Source organism: Lissotriton vulgaris, chromosome 7, assembly GCF_964263255.1.
Source record: "Lissotriton vulgaris chromosome 7, aLisVul1.2, whole genome shotgun sequence".
NCBI lineage: Eukaryota > Metazoa > Chordata > Amphibia > Caudata > Salamandridae > Lissotriton > Lissotriton vulgaris.
Genome location: NC_141695.1, coordinates 1037314283 through 1037333506, shown reverse-complemented (window position 1 = coordinate 1037333506; position 19224 = coordinate 1037314283). Strand labels below are relative to the sequence as shown.

Below are 19224 nucleotides of genomic sequence, written 5' to 3'. Positions count from 1 at the left end.
AATGTTTTTCCTTAATTGTGTTTGATCATCATTATTCCCCCTGCACTGTATATATGCACAAATCACTGTTTGAATTGCATATGGCTGGATATGAGGTTGATGGTGATCTCATGTCTGTCGTTTAAAAACAATGAAAATAATTGTCGTTAACTAAGATATAACTCAAAGACATAAACCAATGTCGAGGGTAAACTAATAAACTATTGTTTATCCACAATAAAGTGTTGTCTAACTCATAGTCTGGAGGCATAGGTAACTATAATTTGTTGAATTCTAGTGTGGCCCTACCTACCCTCCCTCCCATTGGGCCCAACCACCTTTTTTCGTCTACAGTATACCTGCGGCAGGTATAATGTGTGCAGGGTTGGTGTTCCCATGTGGGAAAGGCATGTAGAAGTGAAGCAGTGAAATCTACAAGATTTCACTGCGCCACTTCTAAGACGTTACTGGTCAAAACCCTACGCCTGCTTGGATCAGGCATAAGGAGTGACGTACTGTGTTAGGAATAGGCCTCCCCATATATTGCTGGAGTGTCGTCGTGCTTGCGACACGACTCCAGCAATGTGTGACTTTTGCGCCGACAGATGCATCAAAAATTTCGGACGCATCTGTCAATCCTTGCGCCATGGTGCGCTGTATTGTAAATTTGGCACATTTGTGGTGGCAAAGAAACAAAAGGAGAGGCAGGGAGATTAAGGAACACTCTCTTAGTCCCCGGTTATTAGATACGAAACAAAGGAAGAGAGGTTACATGTGTCTCAGAAGCCACAGAGACGGAGCCATGTAAAGAGCGAGTTTCACACCCAATTTGGATGGATTGGAAAGCCCTCACACACCGACCTAATCAGTGTCATGCTTCATCATAGGGCCCCACCTCAGAGGCCGAGTGCCTCCTCGGTGTGCTACGACGCCAGAAGACTGCGGAGCTGGTTGTGTGATAGGGCGTGCAGTGAGGAATATTAATAAAAGTGTCTAAAGAGTATCTCAAAAAAATGTATTAGTAGATCCCTACGACACGGTTTAAAAATGGTCATATGTGTCTGAATTTACAGCCAAAGGTAATGGTTTGGTTTAATTCAGAATTTTAATCAGTCAACATGTTTCAGCCTTTTAAGTGGTCTAAATTTACCTAGGCATTCATCAGGACTAGTGTGAACCCCGGCGGTATGGACTCTCTAATCGTCCACCCTAACCTGGGGACGTGAAAGTGAAAAAGTAAAATTAGTGAAAAAGTGCAAAAAGAAAAACGGGGGGAGAGCTAATAGCCCATTCTCAACACTCCTGATTTTAGGAGTTTTTCTGCACTTTAAATTATGGCGCTAGCTGCACCATGGGTCTCGGGAGGGGGGTAGGAGCGTACCTGGCACATCGCCCTCAAGGCTCGCCACCCGCTTCAGCACCTAGCTTCTCCTCTAAACCGGACCGCAACGTAACATTCGTGGTGGCGCAAGGGTTTCACATGCAGGTGCAGGGAAACTAACGCATTTTGTCTTGTAAATAAGGCTCAGAGTGAATAATAAGAGGAAACACATGAACACCCAGGTGTCCTTCAGCTCCTGAGGCTTACGATGCACCCTCTGAAGTTTCTGTTTGGGTTTTTGGACCTCTAGCCACTTAAAAAGGTTATGGTCAATCTGGCTAGCAGCCTCGTGTGTCACGATCTGGTTGCAGTCCCTGCAGTCCAGAAACATTTGCTAATACCCATCTGAATGGAAGCAAGTCCAAGCTCCCCCAGCAAGAGCTTCCAGCGGATTAAAACATTGTGGTACTCCATCCATCCAGTCTTGGCCGAACTGGCTCATGACTGACCCTCCACCCTTTTCCAAGGGATCCATGTGGACAACAGAAATATCTGCAGGAAAACTGTGAGACAGCGGCCGCAGAAGGGACAAGCTGCAAGCCTTTCAGAGAAGCATTGCAAGCTTTGGTCCAGATGACGCCTTTCAGTTTCTCCATTTTCAGCAGACATTATCAAGGGCTATGTCAGATGGCTGACATTTTGGAAAACCTTGTGATGGTCGCCAGTTATTGTTAGAAATGCCTGCAGTTAGTATGGCTAGAGGATTGGGGACATCGTCCCCTATTGTGTACTGGGGTTTGTCTTTACGCCACAAATGTGCGGTATTCTACCGCCATCCATGTGAACTAGAGTTTCTGTCCACACAGGAAAGCGGTTTTGCTGCACCTGATAAAAGTGTTACAATTGAAAGGACGAGTAATAACTGAAGAGTACAAAGTACTTGATTTGATTGCCTCGTCCCCTGCTTTTCCGTCCTTCTTTGGCTGCTGGATAGGTTCTTGGCTATTCTTCGTGGCTGTGCACTCAAAAGGCCATTCGTGCAGGCAGCAGATACAAGCTCACTGATCTCTTCTGTGTCCTTCGGTGCAGCGGCGTCTGCAGGTAGAGTATGATCAGGTCTATGGTAGATATGCAGGTGGGCATCCCCAGCACAAAAAGCAGACCAGCATTTCTAGATAATAACTATATATTTCATTTAAATACCAGCGTCCAAAATCAGGAGAAAAGTCAACAATTTGCTCCCATAGGTTTTTTTCCTGCGGTTGGAGTTATTTTAATATTTTTTTGGGATTCCAGGAGTATGTGTGGGAAGTTATGACAGTTATAGGTCCCCAAGAATGCTCCCAGACGACATTTATGCATTCCAATTTATGGCTATGCTATGGAAATTCTGCATTTTTAAATATGTACACTTTTAAAAACGTATTCCATTAGCACAATTTACTCTGGTTTTCTTCTAATGGGGAAATAAAAAGCTCTTCCCCTAAATACCAACGATTTTGCACGACATTTCTGGATTTGAAATTAGTAAATATTCATGCATTTCCAACTATGGGAATTGCATTATTTAAGCAGAAGGGGACCTTTTGCAACCTGCCTATCTGATTAGTCTCACTTAGATCTATGTTGAGTCACTGAAAAAGTTATAGGAAACTGGTATAAGTATAAATTGCACCGCAGTAGATTTCAGACATCATCAATGATGTAATGTGAGGTGCATGATAGCTGTGCAAGTTATACTTAAAAAGACCAGTGAGAGACCTCTGTCAGTTCTCCTTTACTCCAAATAGGGTATGACATGTATAATTTCCTTTTGGGGCTAAGAGGATCTACCGGGTGTGCTCTCTCCTCCTACACAGTGGGGATCATGACAGCTCTTTCCAACAGCTAGTGAAGTAGCTGCACATTGTTGTTATCCACAAAGAAGGAAAGTAAAATACCTTATGCTCCAGCTGCTGACCAGTTTCCCTCAGGAACTGTTTCTAACTAAGATTTAGGCAATAAGGCTGCATCAGATGATAAAGTGTTTTATTTAAACTTATCCTTTCCTATGTTTATTGGTCATTAGTTAGGATATTGAATTATGACACCCAGTTGTAGGCATTTTCCCCAATGTGTATTAAACTGGTGTTAAAATTGTAAATCTTACTTTACCCAATGTTTGTTGGACTTTAGCTAGAGTAGTAAATCTGACCCACCCACATGTAGTCACTTTTCAGACTGTTATGTGATGTCTAAATGTAGGGCACGTATATCACATGGGAGGGTATCCTGGTGCCTGTGAAGGGGAAGTTTTGGCCTGTCTGGGGGCAACTGAAACAGCTGGATTTTCAGTTTCTTCTGTAATGTGAGGATGGAGCTGGTGCTCTGGTGTGGTAGGGGAGTTCATTTCAGGTTTTAGAGGTATCGTATGATAAGGCACACCCTCCGTCTCTGGCATCTTGAATGAGGGGACTGTTAACAAGAAGTAGGTTAGCTGAGTGGAGGAGTCCAGCCAGGGTGTGATACGGGATAAGGTTATTGAGGAAGGCGGGGCCTTGATTGCGTACAGCTTTGAAGGTGTGTATGAGGAGTTTGAAAAAAGACTGCTTGTGCTTTGGGAGGCAGTGAATGTCCTTGAGTAGAGTAGGTTTGGGGTGAATCTTGCAGCTTTATTACTTGGAGTCTTTTGGTGAGTTGGGCTCACTCACCCCTATGTTCGCCCTCAGTTGGCTGGGTATGCCCAGACGTGGGTCCCTTGCTCACTTTGCCACTGGATTCAAGCTAGCCTGGTTGATGAGGGCTGTTAGCTCGAAACCAGTCCCAGGAGGTTTGTTTCCGGTCCAGGGAAGACATGGCTTGGCAGTTCGGGCTGGACTATTCCCATGAGGCACAGGATCAAGACTGATTTGCATATAGCTGTGTCTGAACTGGGGTGGGGAAGTGAGCTAAAAAAACGATGATGGATTCAACCCAGATCTGTGACTGGGGGTGAGTGTCTGAAAAGTTTCAGCGCTCCGTCATTCATCTCCTTGTGTTTGGTCAGCATAGAGGTTGTTGCCATAGTTAAGCCTTCTGATGACAAGTGATTGTGTTTCAGAAAAGTGGGTGGTGATGAACAGAGTGTCTGAATTAAGCAGACCACTCTTACCCAGTCCAAAGATCAGGGCTTGATCCATCACCGTTTTTTAGCTCACTGCACCATCCCAGCTCAGAACCTGCCTACATGCAAATTAGTCTGTTCCTGTCCCAGTGCATGATGGGAACAGGGCAAACCAAACTACCAAGCCAATTCTTATACTGGGAAGGAAACAAGCTACCGGGGACCGGTTTCTGGCATTTCAGCCGTCGTCGGCCCGGCTTGCTTGAATCCTGATGGTGCAATGAGCAAGGGACTCACATCTGAGTATACCCTTCCACGCTAATGGTGGACAAAATGATTCAGAACAGAGTGTCTGAATTAAGCAGACCACTCTTACCCAGTCCAAAGATCAGGGCTTGATCCATCACAGTTTTTTAGCTCACTGCACCATCCCAGCTCAGAACCTGGCTACATGCAAATTCACCACCCCCTTTTTTGAATCGACAAGTGATTGTGTGACGGATCTGTGTGTCTCCAGAGGGAGCCATTCCTGAGCAGTTTGAGAGTGTGAAAGCGACTGTGTTGACTTGATTGGACAAGATGAATATTTGGATGTCAACCATCATGCCCAGGTTCCAACAGCATTTGATGGGTGGGGAGTCAGTCCTAGCTTGGTAGGCCACCAACCCAGGGGCTAGAGGGAGGTGTCTGCCAAAAAGGACCATTTCAATATTGTCACTGTTGAGTTTGAAGCAGTTCCTTCTCATTCAGCCTGCTACTGAGAACATGCAACTGGCAAAGTTTGCTTGGGTAGTGGAAATATCTTATGATAGGGAGAGGATGCGCGGTGTGTTGTCTGTGTAAGAGATGATTTTGAAACTGACGGAGCGAGTGATACTGGTGAAGGTGGGTCATGTAGATGCTTAACAGGGTGGGGCTCAGGGTGGAGCCTTGTGGGATGCTGCAGATCATGTTGGTGTCTTCGTACAAGTGGGGAGCTAGGCTGACAATTGGGTGCATCAGTACAGGAAGGAGCTGATAAATCGTAAGGCCGGACCATGCAATCTGGCCTCGTAGAGATGTTGGATGAGGATGGGGTGGAAGATAAGGTTGAATGCTGCTGAGAGGTCTAGTAAAACGAGTGATGTTGTGTCCCCTTTGTCTGTGATGAGTCATATGTCGATGGTGGCAGTGATGAAGGCTTTCTCTGTGCTGTGATTGGGTCAAAAGCTATATTTGGAAGGATCCAGGAGGTGGATTGCCTTGAGGTCGTTGGCCATGCAAGCATTTATGAGCTTCTCTAGGACTTTGATTTGGGAGGGGAGGAGGGAGTAGGGCCTGTAGTCTGCCAAATGTAGAGGATCTGTTGAAGATTGCTTGAGAAGCGGTAGGATGATGGTGTGTTTTCAGGAGTCCAGGAATGTGGCAGTGTAAATAGATTAGTTAAGTATGGGTGTAAGGGCTGTTCAGATGGAGTCAAGACTGTTCCCAGAGATGTAGTGTGAGCACGGATCTGAAGGGGCTCCGAGTGGCTAGAGCACATGCTGTTAGTATTTTCACTTGTGCTGACTGGCCAGCAAGTCAGAGCGGTTTCAGGGGGGTTGCTGGTTTTTAGAGGGGAGGACTCAGAGAATGAAGAGGTCTGATTGGGGAGCAAAGTTGTAGATGTAACTGATTTTATACATGACATTGTGGGAAAGTTGTGTGCAGAGTTCCTGGGAGGGGGTGATTGTCATTGAGGTGGCAAAGAAGGACATGAATTCCATCATGATGGAGAAAATTTTACTGGTGAAGTTGGAGCTATTGAGGATCTGCTTCTTAAGGGCTAAGCCCTTGATGGTTTTGAGGTGCTGCTGGTAGTTTCAAAGCACTGATATATTGGAGGCTCTATGTTGTCAGTGGAAGAGTCACCATTGTTCCAGATATCCTTGGTGTGCCAGCAGGCTTGTAGCTTGCAGTGATGGGTGGGGTGGCTCTTAGGGGAGCCATTAAGTTTGCAAAAGAGGTGATCCTTGTGTTTATGTTCGTGATGGAGAATGCTAGGGCATCATAGTGTGAGGTGCATTGAGACCAGAGCTCAGAGACCCATATGTCCTTGAGGATTTTGTTCCAGTGACATCGGTGGTCTGGGTGGAATCGATTCTGAGCTGGTTTAGCATGTGCATGAAGTGGTTCACCCAGCCAATTGGGTGAGTTTGTCTACTGTGATGTTGGAGAAACTGATGAAGATGGGGTTGAGGAGATGCCCGGCCATGTGGGTGGGTGGTTAATCTGCTTGGAGAACCCTAAAATCTTTGGGTCTTCTAGGAGGGTGATGGAGTTGTGGTCAGTCTAGTACCTCTAGGTGGAAGTTGAGTTCGCAGAGCAAAATTAAGGAGTGAAATGAGAGGGCCCTGGGGTGATGAGAACTGAAAGAGTGGAACTGGAATCGGATCTGGAATGCTGGGGGCGGGAGTAGGGTAGGGCTCCTCCAGGGAATGTGGTGTTCATTGTGCTGATTTTGAAGGGCACATATTCTACCCAGCTGCTAGTGTGGGCCAAGGTGATGAAGTAGTTGATTTCTTCACTGTAGATGATGGCGAGTCTGCCTCTGAGTGGGTTAGTTCTGTCTTGTCTCATGGTTTTGTAACTGGAGGAGGCCACAGCTATGTCTGGCATGGATGTTGGTTAAGTCAGAATTCTGTTAGAAGTAGTGAGTCCAGAGAGAGATTGTGCAAGAGGTCCCAGACTTCTATGGCGAGCAAACAAGTGTAGAGGAGCAGGCAGGTAAGGGTGGGGTGTGCTGTTGTGTGCAGTGGTCTTGTTGCAGTTGTATATATGATGTGTTCTGGTATGGAGAGGTGGTGAGTGAGGGTTAGAGGTGGGGCAAGAGAAGCCGGAGGTAGGGCTGAAGAACGTACCTTCAGTCATTGTGGGGGAGGCCTGAGAGTAGTGCAGAAGAGCCTCCGGATTTGAGAGTGCTGAGGGTTTAGATCGAGTAGCAGCTCAGGCTGCGTTGGGTGGCTGGCAGCAAAGGGGTCTTGGGCCTGGGTGTGGTTGAGCTGCTAATGTGTGCAGACAGGTGTTTCTTTGGGGTAGCAGTGGTGCGTCCACACTGTGGCCACCATTAAGAAGACATCATGGAAAGGGAGGGGAGGTCAGTGGGGTCTTGCAGGGCTTGTGGGAAGAGCACATGAAGAGGAAGCGTGGGAAAGTGAAGAAGGGCACTCAAAGGAAGATTAGTCAGAATAGAGAGATAAAATAGCAAAATGAGATACAGAGGCTCAAAAAAGAGACAGTAATGGGCGTCATAAGAGGGGCAGAAGGCAAAAGATGCACACACAGAGCGGGAAGCAGCAAACAACGGCACAAAACAAAGGACAGTACAGGAGAAGAGGCACAATAGAGACAGAATAGAGACAATGAGGAGGCAAAATGAGACCAAAGAGAGACAGAAAGAGGCAATAAAGAAAGGGACATTATATAAAAAGAGGATCAACAGAGACAGCAGGAACCAAAGCAAAGCAGAAAAGCAGAACAGAGAGACAGCCAGAGGGGAAAGTTAGGGGGCATTGCAGGTTTGCTATGGTCTGGGGTCTAGGTTAGAGTACCGAGGGTCAGGTGGCACTTGAGCACCTCCCAAGTAAAAGGATCAGAGAGGCTGACAGGGACCATGAATCTTCCTTCAATCTATTTGATGGACTGGAGTTCATTATCAGATTTACCCCTCACCTTTCCTCAATGTTTGTTGGACTGAAGTTAGGACAGTACATTTGGTCATTCCTCAAATACATACGTTTCCCAAAGTTTGTTGGACTTGGGTTTTAATACTAATTATTACCTGCCCAATGTATGCATATTCTCCAGTGCTTGTTAGACTGGAATTAGATTAAGAAATGTAACACCCATTGATAGATTTTCCCCATTGTTTGTTGGACTAGAGTTAGACTAGCAAATCAGGCCACACCAGTGTATGCAATTTCCACAATGCTTGTTTCAGTTGAACTAAAATACTAAACTTGATCTCCCAGCCCCCCAAATATTCATCTCTGTTTGTTGGATTGGATTAGAATAGTAAACTCACACCATCCTCCCAATTTATGCACTTTCCACAATGTTTGCTAGACTGCAGTTAGAGTTGTAAATCTGCACTCGCCCAATGTTTGTTGGGTTGAAGTTATGATAGTAAATCTGAAACTAACAAATGCACTTTCCCCATAGTTTGTTAGAGTGAAGTTACAAAAGTAAATCTAACTTTCCCCTCCCAAATGTTTGCGGGACTTGAGGTAGAGTAGTAAATCCCTGTAACTGTCCCTATTTCTTACCTTTCACTGCAGACTACAAAACTAACTTTCTATGAAATCATTTGCTCTCCGCATTCCACTCTCTGCAATCCAGACATCAACTGAGACATACTGGGAATTAGAATACACACTATACCACACAAGGGCTGCGTACCATGGAAATAGAAAGAAAGATCCGCACAACTTATTTTTGTCAGCATTTCTGCAGAGCACACTCACCAGGTGGCATGGCAGGGCTCAGTAGTTAGGTTCACAGCCAAATTGCGACGACTGAAAGCAAGAGGTCTAAGAAAAGAAAGAGAACATATCCAACTAGAAGGAATGTGAAGGTAATGGAAGCTGACATCTCAGTAGTTCCTGCATCTTCGTATGAGTGTCAACAACACCTCAATTGGTTCTGTAGCCAGGACAACAAAGGATACTTTCTTCCAACAAGGCCTACCATCATAGAGAGCATGGAAAGAAAACAGGACTGCACGTCAAGGACACAGTCAATTCAGGGCTTAGATATCTCCAAAGCCATCTGTATCTAAACATACAGAATATCTGCTCCACTCTCTGGAGTGCAATTTCCGCAGCATAGTCCACACAGCTCATTTGTCCAAATGTTGTTCAATGAGTAGCAGCGCAGTTCTAGCTCATACCCACTGGCAGTACAGCGCATCACTACAATTTCAAAAGTCCAACCAATCAGTCTTGGGCAGTCAATGCCTTCTCCTAGAGGACTTCAGAATAGCAGTGACCTCTGCCTTAGTGGAAGGGATTTGGGTAAACTCTCCAGAGGCTCATCTGTCAGGAAACAAGGTTGATTTCCTCCCAAAAAGCTGGAAACAAAGAACAAAGCTGGAAGGCGTAATTGGAGATGGGGTAGACTTCGTGAAAATGGCATACCTATAGTCTTTTAAAAATGGTCTTGATTAATTAAAGGTATCCCTAAAAATAGGTGCACCAGTAGTATTTGTAAAAGGATTGTATGCTACTGCTCAAACACATTCTTTTTTTTCAGTGACTTATGTGTTTGAGCCTGGTTCTCCATGACCCAGTAATATAAACGTCCATGTTAGTTTAGAATTGAAAAGTTGACAGAAGATTCAGCATGTCCTTATCAGCCATAACAATGGAAACCAGAAAGCATGGGACCGATTAAGCGCAATAGTTTACTTCACTTTAGAAATATTGATTTGTGCGAAGAAGAAAGTCAGCAGGACATGATGAATCTGAATTGAACAAAACATACAAGTGTGAATGGGTGAGTGCAACAGCAAAGTTTGCCTCAGAATGCATAAACTAGCTAATGTCTGTAAGAGGTTAAAGGATATATTGTGAACATTCTAGAACACTGCTGGTGTATGTAAGTATTCAATTCAATTTATTTTATTATGATTTGGAATTCCATGGAATCCCACATAAAATACAAAATAAAGCAGCATTTCATACAGGTCAATAAATAAAAACACAACAAGTCACAACTTCAATTTTCCTAAATTACACCCAATGGTACATAATCACTTTTTCTTCATTAAACTCTTCACTACGGTGGACGGAAAAAAACAGCTTCTAAAGCACAAAAGTTAAAACTTCAATTTTCCTAAATTACGTCTTCCAGAGGTAAGTAATCTATTTTCCTTAATATATACGTCACTTCGGTAGACAACAGAGACCTCTTAGAGTACACTTGCGGGCAAGAACACTTATTATCCGATAGGAAACACTTTTGGCTATCACCCTAGTTTAATAAATTACTCTACATTTGGGCGGCTAATAGTTAAAACATGTACAGTTATCATTAAATATACACATATCGATTTATAAATACAGTTAAAAACTTTTTTAAGGAGATGAACATGGAATAGAAATAGCAGAAAATATTTTACAAAGTACTAACTAAAGTGCTAATGCATTAAATAAAGTGCAAGTGCGTTAGATACCCTATTCCAGGACCTTTCTTACAAGTGACTAACTAGCAGCTTGTTTATAAGGAGATGTACTTGATAAATTGACTATCCTGCAAATATGCTACAACGCAATAAGGGTTAAATGTTGATTATCATCTTTAGCAACAGATTAATGTACCTAAAGTGTTTAAGAAAGTGCTAATATATGGGATAATTTCACACAATACTTTAGAAGACCTACAGCTCAAGCCCATTAATTTTTTTAATAAACATTTAAAAATTCTTTAAAAAAGCGGAAAATTTTAAAACACATCAGTTCTGATGGGGGGAGCAAAAGAAAGTTGTGGGCCTATTCTGCTGTTGCAGTTTTATACTGTAAAAATCCATGCCTTTGTTATTTGCGACGTATTAAGTAAAGTGCTGGACACACAATCAAGACATGATTAAGATCTTGTATACCACCATTGTATAAATCACAACGTCTTTCATTTTTAGGGATACCCTCCCAGGCACCTGCTACAATCCTCAAAGGCAGCAAGTTCATTCTCAATAATAAGATCACTCTGCAAACTCCATGATTCAGGTTCCAAAGTACATACGGCTGAGGATTTTTAACAGTAGAGCTCTATGCAATACAGTCCAACCTTCCATTCGTGTGGCATATTTTCAAATCTCTTTCACGTGAAATCACATATATAGTTTTTTTTATTATATGCTTTAAAGCTATTTTATCTAAACCTGCTACTTCTTCAAAATCTAAACCAAAAATGTTTAAAGCCTTTAAAAAATTTCTAAAAATTGCACTTTTCTGCAACATATTAACAAAAATTTCCTTATGCAATGCTAACCTTAACAGATTCTCTTGACCATTTAACAAAGCGTTACACCACCGTAAACAAGCTGCCATTGATAGCACATATGTTGAAAGGAGGCCAAATTCGAGCCTAAGAGCTGCGATAGACGCAGCATAACTTAGATTACATATTTGGTGCCAGATTTTTCCTTCCACTTTCTTAAACTTTGCCCACTCACATTCATCTATTGTTTCACTTGCATAATTCAAGGTCGGGGGGATCTTTATTTTATACACTGCAATAGTGTGCGAAAAATGTCTTTTCCCGCATTGCAAATACAAGCGATTAATTGCAGAGGCTTGTGAGATAGCTTTACTTTTACAATGGTCCATATGTTTCTTAGCAGAGCACCTATTTGTAAAAATAAAATCCTAAGTACGGGTAAAATTTTACTATTTCCATTTTCTCATCTCCTAAAAACCAATTTAAATTTGGTCTAACCTTACAACCGCTATGACTAAAAATCATCACTTTACTCTTTGAAATGTTTATTTTTAAAAAGTATTCCTCAGTGTACCTAACCAATTCCGTCAGTCGTCTCTGTAACCCAATTGGGGTTAGATCCATTATTATTGCATCATCTGCATACAACAGACAACTTATTTTTAGATCACCCACTTGTGGAGGATCCCCTTTACTCTCCCCTAACCGACTCAGTAGATTGTTTATGTAGATTGAGAAGAGTAAAGGGGCTAATAGGCACCCTTGCTTCAACCCATTGTTAGTGGGAATTTTCTATGAGAGGCCTTTGTCCCTCCTAACAAGACTTGAGTCCATGTCGAAGAGTGAAGGTCAATTATTACTCTTAACAGGTTCCCTGAGATCCCCATAGCAATCAATTTACTCCACAGCGTCCCTCTATCCACCCTATCGAACGCTGTGGAGAAATCAATAAATGCTGTATACAACGGAGTCCTCCGACCTACGGGATATTTATCAGTTAGGGTTTGCAGAACAGAGATGTTGTCTAAAGTACCACTATTCTTCCGGAACCCTGATTGTTCAAGGGGAATTAAATTATTTCCAAATACCCACTCTTGCAAGTGAACAAGGATACTTTTTGCGAACAATTTTCCAGTTGCGTCTAAAAGGGAAATTTGCCTAAAACTTGCCGGAGAGTTTTTAGGGCCCTTTTTGTATAGTGGGACTATTATGCTTCCCTTCCAGGAATAAGGGATGTCCCAGAGATTGTAACAATGGACAAACAGAGGTTGTAATACTTTTGCTCAATCGTCACAGTCGTTTTTTATAATGGCTACGGGGACATCATCCGGCCCCATTGCCCCAGAGTATCTCGCCCCCTTAATGTATCCTTCAATTTCCCTCACTGATGGTGCTTCAACATCACCGGCCAATGCTGTGATTTTACTAAACCTCTCAACTTCATCAACTAGTGGATTGGGGGCATACAGAAAGGATATATAAATACACCATTCTGCTTCAGGGATCAGCATGGGTTGAAATTTTTCTCTACTGTTGCAAAATTTGGCTATTAGCGCCCAGTACTTTCTAGTGTCCCCTGAAAGCGCCACTTCCCGAAGGTTAACCCATTTTTCATCTTCGGCAGCCCTACGGTCATCTGCTATTTTTCTTTTCCGGACCTGTTTTAATCTATATATCTCTTTTTGTCTTAAGGCCGTAGGGTCTTTAAATTGGGATCTAATCAGCCCATTTATCTTCTTATTACGTTTTTTAATATCAATGGGCAGTATTACTATGGGGACGGCTCTTTCACCTTGCTTCTTTCTTCCCAAATCTTTTATCGCAGTCATGACTCTTTCATATCTCACAATCCGGCTCTCCCGGATTAAACTAAATGCAATATTTTTAAATACCCACTGAAAGTTCGGGAGGTTCTTGTATGACCAATAAGAGTGACCATTATTTTGAGAATAAGTTACATTGTCATTCCTCTGATTCCAGAGTTCAGGTTTCTCGATATGTATAACTAAGTTTACCGCCAAGATGTTATGGTCACTCAACTTAGTGGGAACCACCTTGAACTGTGAACATGCCCCAAACAATTGAAAAGACACTGCCATATAATCAAGTAGGGAATGGCCATATGTCCCATGAAAGGTAAGGGCTGCGGGTGAATCCTCTGGGAATCTGCCATTTAATAATACAAGATCAAGATCCCTAAGATTTTGCAAGAGTGAAAGGCCACGTTTGTCAACTTTTAAATTGGTCGGGACTACTGGCTCTGGTATACACCAAACCTCCTCCAAATCCTCATTGGAAAAAGACAAGATGGAACTGTTACTTATGTTAGCATTAAAGTCCCCTACCATCATTATACATACTCTTTCTTCATTACTACATAAGTTATGCACAAAAGAGCAAATGGAATCAATCAATGGGGTAGACGCCTTACCAGGAGGAGTGTACACGTTTACCAAAAACAGAAACGTAGTGTGACCCCTGTAATCTATTGCCATTTTCAACTTGGCACATATACAACAATTTGATGGGTGTATATATATCACAGGGTCCCATGCTAACTCACAACTTAGCAGAATGGCTAAACCCCCACATGCACGCCCCTTTATGGATTTTTTTGCCGCACTACAGTACACATAATAGTTCTCTAACTGGAACTCTTCCCTAGCCCACGTCTCCTGGAGGCAAATTATCTTGGGGTCTAGGTATGCTAAGGATTTAAGCTTCTGATTTTTTTTCCTAGCCCTGCCATATTCCATGAGACAATTGTCCCCAGTAGGCTACCCCGCACTATTGGTTTTGTGAAAGTTGTTTTTTGCCCCATTCAACGTACTTGCAATCCAACTCCATTTTGATACCTCCTCTACTCTGTCTATGCTAAGGACCTCTTGGACCTCAGGATTTTATGCTACTGCTCAAACAGATTCTTTTTTCTCAGTGATTTATATGTTTGAGCCTGGTTCTCCATGACCCAGTAATATACACGTCCATGTTAGTTTAGAATTGAAAAGTTGACAGAAGATTCAGCATGTCCTTATCAGCCATAACCATGGAAACCAGGAAGCATGGGACCGATTAAGCGCAATAGTTTACTTCACTTTAGAAATACTGATTTGTGCGAAGAAGAAAGTCAGCAGGACATGATGAATCTGAATTGAACAAAACATACAAGTGTGAATGGGTGAGTGCAACAGCAAAGTTTGCCTCAGAATGCATAAACTAGCTAATGTCTGTAAGATGTTAACCCCTTCGACGCTCATGACGAGCTCAGCTCGTCATGAGGTACACCTCTCGTACACTCATGCCGAGCTGAGCTCGTCATGAACAATGGGTTTTACAGATTTTCAGCGCAGGGGGGGAAAATCATAAGAGTTGATGGTGTTAAAGGATATATTGTGAACATTCGAGAACACTGCTGGTGTATGTAAGATTGCAACTTGTCTATGACTGCCAAAGTGTACATCATATATGTCCGTTCAACGTAAGGGAAATATAATTAAAAGTATAAAATATAATAAAAGTTTTCAGAGGAATCCTTAACCTAACCTATTTTATTAAAATCACTTCACATACATCTACATCTAGCTAGGCCCTCTCACTCCCACTGCACCTTTACGGCAAGGAATAAAAGATCTCCGACAAAGACCCCCTTTAAGTGTGCCCGTTGGGCATTGCAGCGCCGACCCAACTAGGGGCAGGCTGAAATGATGAAGCATGACACCTGGCTTGTTGGGTGTGTGAGAGCCCTAGTTCCTAAAGGAGGAATTCCCCCTCCTCCTTTATTTTTAGACCCGACCCCTGTCTGATATACTCCACCACATAGATATATCTTGGTGGCGTTTTTGTGAATTATATTTCACTAAGGAACTGCATACCATTTCTTTGTTGCAAGTCGTCATTCTCCCCTGAAGTATCCAAATCTTTGGGGGAAACATTGGGGGATCCACTTTAACTTCACAAACCTTGTTGATTCTGTTTAGATCGATAACAGGGAAACCAGCCACATCTGGACTCATGGGCCTCTGGTAATGACCGCCAATAGTGTCTGGTCAATTCAGATTAAGCAGCGCATTGCTATTTTTCTATTCATATAAAGTAGGATAACCTGCAGCTGGACATCCAAAATGCATTTGCAAAGGCCATTATTATGCACCTTAATGGTTGCTCTTCTAATGCTTAGCATTAGCCTGTAAATCGGCATATAAACATTGACCAAGTTACGTTATTGACACTAATCCTTTTGATTTTCATTTTAAAATGTACACTTGTAAGTATAGCAACACCTTAAATTAGTATCCTTCAGTCAATGCAAAAAATATTTTCAAACTAAATCTAGAATACAACAAACATGCAAACAAATTTGTGTTACCCAGGAGAAGTACAAAAAACCAAACTTGTACAGTGCTAGCACAAACTGAATCGGCGCCCACATCATTAACTAGCAGTATTTTATCCTAATTTTCTAGCTGTAACAAAAAACTTGTGTATGAAAAAAAAGTGCAATATCTAGGTAGATAAACACATTACTATATACTATGCAGTTCAGTAATAGAACACTAATGAATTATACTTATCTTAAAATATATATGAACATTTTCAAATTAAGCATTCCAGAACATTCCCCACATTTCGCATCGCAGCAAACAACCGCTCGCCATTTATGTGCAGCACGCACGTTCTCTGATAAAGAGTTCATTCTCTGAGCCACAGCTATTATGTACTGCTAAACATGAAAAGTGGTGTTTCTACAATTTTAGAAAGAGTTAAATTACCAGTGCCACATATAAGCCCTGCTTACCATGCATGCCCTTTCCTTTCTCCACAGCCTAGAGCAACAGAACAGCACGCTGGAGTCAGAAATCAAAGAGCTGCACTCTAATCTGGACCTGCAAAAGAAGTGTTATGACATCGGAGAAATTAAAATGAGGAACGCGGAGAGGGCGCGAAGAGACGCGGAAAGGAGGAACGAGATGCTGCAGAGGGAGATGGAGCAGTTCTTTGACACTTTTGGAGATCTGACCAGTGAAGTGAAGAAGACTGCCCGAATTGTCAACAATTTTTGATCGAATGCTTTGTTCTTTAAAGTTATGAGAAATTAGCATGGTCACAGGCAACAGAATCAAGCTGAAATGAAAAAAAATAAACATTTTTTTTGTATGCTTTAGGAATATTTGATTTGTGAATCAGAAGTTTGTATTTAATATGCTGCAATTCAGAACTTGAATAAAGAAATAAGTATGTAGTCAATGTTTCATTAAGTATATATTACGAATAGGATAGTCATTAGAATTATTTGAATTAGCAGAGGCACGCCTTCATCAACAGCAGCAGTCTCGAATAGGCACTTAGCAGTTCTTTAACTTCAGCAACTTCTCAGTATTTTTTTTTTTCAGGTTTTTATTTTATATATGGCGAACTCGACTGAATGTATTGGAGCTGCTCTACATGAGCAACAGTAACATTACACAAGGGCACATAAATTTTTTGTAGGCCTGGGGAGATTACCCAGAATCACAGGATGTTGAGAATTTATTCGGTCCTCCTAACAGAAAGTAGGAATTCTGCTCTCGGATATTTACATGTACTTCCGAGCGTAGACTTTCTACGTTTTTGGAATTCACAAACTCCTCAAGGACTCTATCCATAAAAAAGATGCCCGGAGAACAGGCGTCCATGTGGAGGCCTTGTGAAAGCATGAGATTTTCTTGTTGGGAATAGTTCCCTCTGTGCAGGGCTCTATGTGGAGGAAAACACCACACAGGGGAAATGGAATTTCCCCGTGTAAAAATGCACATCATTTTTGTTTATTTTTTCCTCCTTGGGAAAAGTATTTTTACTCACGGAGAAACCCCTTCTCCCACACCCCAATCCGGGTGATCCATTTAATTTCCGTGCTGGAAAGGGATTTGCACCAGCCCTTGTCTGAAGTAAACATCCAACCATTTCCAGGCTAGAAGGGGTAATGATAGTAGTTTCTGAATCACCACAATGTACTTGTTTGTGGGGGTTCACAAACTTCCAAGTCTAACAATCCACTGGAGGCCCCTAAATTCCACCTCTTGAGTAGGATGTAAAGATTTGGAGCTCTTCACTCCTGGCAGAGATATGCACACATATAAAAGTGCTAACACCTGCCAGGAACCTCTTTGTGAATTCCTGCCAAGCGTAACTGAGATAAATTGGATCGCAAACCTACATTAATGGCTAAATTTACATCTGTGAATAGGCCACATGATTGACCCATGGATCAGCAGTGTAATTAATGAATGGTGCAAGAGTACAAGGGGGAGCAGCTTCATTGAGAAGATTTTGACAAGTGAATAGGTCAGTGGATGGGGAAGGGTGACCAGTGATTGGGGCTTAGAGACTAGGGTGTGAGGCAGCATGCTTTCCGTAAGGCACAGTGATCAGCGTGTGATGCAGGGTGACTAGGGACTGAAACAGGATGAACAGTGGGCCAGGCAGCGTGACTAGTGAATAAGATTAGGCAGCCAGTGAATGAAAGATTGAAAAGTTACAGAGGAATGCTTAGCAAGGAAAGAAGGTGTGGCTAGTAAATAAGGTAGGCTGTGCATTGATTGAGGCAGAATGGCCATTGATTGAGGCAAGATTTGCAGTGAATGAGGGAGAATGACCATTGAAAGGGGCAGAAAACAAAGCTGACTGCGGAGCCAATGAGCATGGGTAACATGTGAATGTGAAAGGTAGCTACTCAATCAATCAATCAATCAATCAATCAGAGTACTTGTAAAGTGCGCTACTTACCCGTGAGGGTCTCAAGGCACGGAGGGGGTGCCGCTACTGCTCGAAGAGTCAGGTCTTGAGGAGTCTTCTGAAAGCGAGTAGGTCTTGGGTCTGCCGTAGGTGGATAGGGAGGGTGTTCCAGGTCTTGGCGGCGAGGTAGGAGAAGGATCTGCCGCCGGAGGTTGTTCGTTGGATGCGGGGAACAGCAGCGAGGCTGGAGGAGCAAAGCTGGTGGGTGGGGGTGTAGAAGCTGAGTCTGCTGTTCAGGGCGTTGTGGGGTGCTTTGTGTGCGTGGGTGAAGAGCTTGAAGGTGATCCTCTTGTCGACGGGGAGCCAGTGTAGGTCTCTCAGGTGGGGGGTCATTTGGCTGCGGCGGGGGAAGTTGACGATCAGTCAGGCAGAGGCGTTTTGGATGCATTGTAGTCGTCATCGGTGTTTGGCTGGGATTCCTGCGTAGAGTGTGTTGCCGTAGTCCAGTCTGCTGCTGATGAGGGCCTGTGTCACCGTTCTTCTTGTTTCGGTCGGGATCCACTTGCAGATCCTGCTGAGCATGGGGAGGGTGTTGTAGCAGGAGGAGGAGACGGCGTTGACCTGTTTAGACATGGAGAGGGAGGAGTCGAGAATGAATCCTAGGTTGCATGCATGGTCGGTGGGAGTCGGTGCTGCTCCCAGTGTGGTCAGCCACCAGGAGTCGTACCAGGCTGAGGGGGTGGGTCCAAGGATGAGTACCTCCGTCTTGTCCAAGTTCAGCTTCAGACAGCTGTTCCTCATCCAGTCGGCGACGGCCTTCATTTCCTCGTGGAGGTTGGTTTTGGCGATGTGGGGGTCCTTGGTGAGGGAGAGGATGAGCTGGGTGTCGTCAGCGTAGGAGATGATATTGAGGTCGTGTTGGTGGGCCACTTGTGCGAGGCGGGCCAGGTAGACGTTGAACAGTGTCGGGCTGAGCCCTGGGGGATGCCGCAGATGATGTCGGTGGCCTCGGATCGGAAGGGCGGGAGGTGGACACGCTGGGTTCTGCTGGAGAGGAAGGACGTGGTCCAGTCAAGGGCCTTCTCTTGGATTCCGGCTTTTAGGAGGCGCGTCTTTAGAGTGCGATGGCAGACCTTGTCGAGGGCGGCTGACAGGTCCAGGAGGATGAGGGCTGATG

General features: G+C 43.5%; 1 protein-coding gene across 1 annotated transcript in view; it reads left to right on the top strand.

Moving 5' to 3' along the window:
* The window catches only part of LOC147702885 (rho GTPase-activating protein 24-like), a 293148-nt gene extending 276573 nt beyond the window's left edge, over window positions 1–16575 (top strand). Inside the window, exon 8 of the mRNA XM_086928841.1 lies at window positions 16159–16575. Within this exon, the coding sequence (XP_086784967.1) occupies window positions 16159–16396 (238 nt within the window). The 3' untranslated portion in view covers window positions 16397–16575. The remainder of the gene's footprint in view (window positions 1–16158) is intronic.
* The last annotated feature ends 2649 nt before the right edge of the window (window positions 16576–19224 follow it).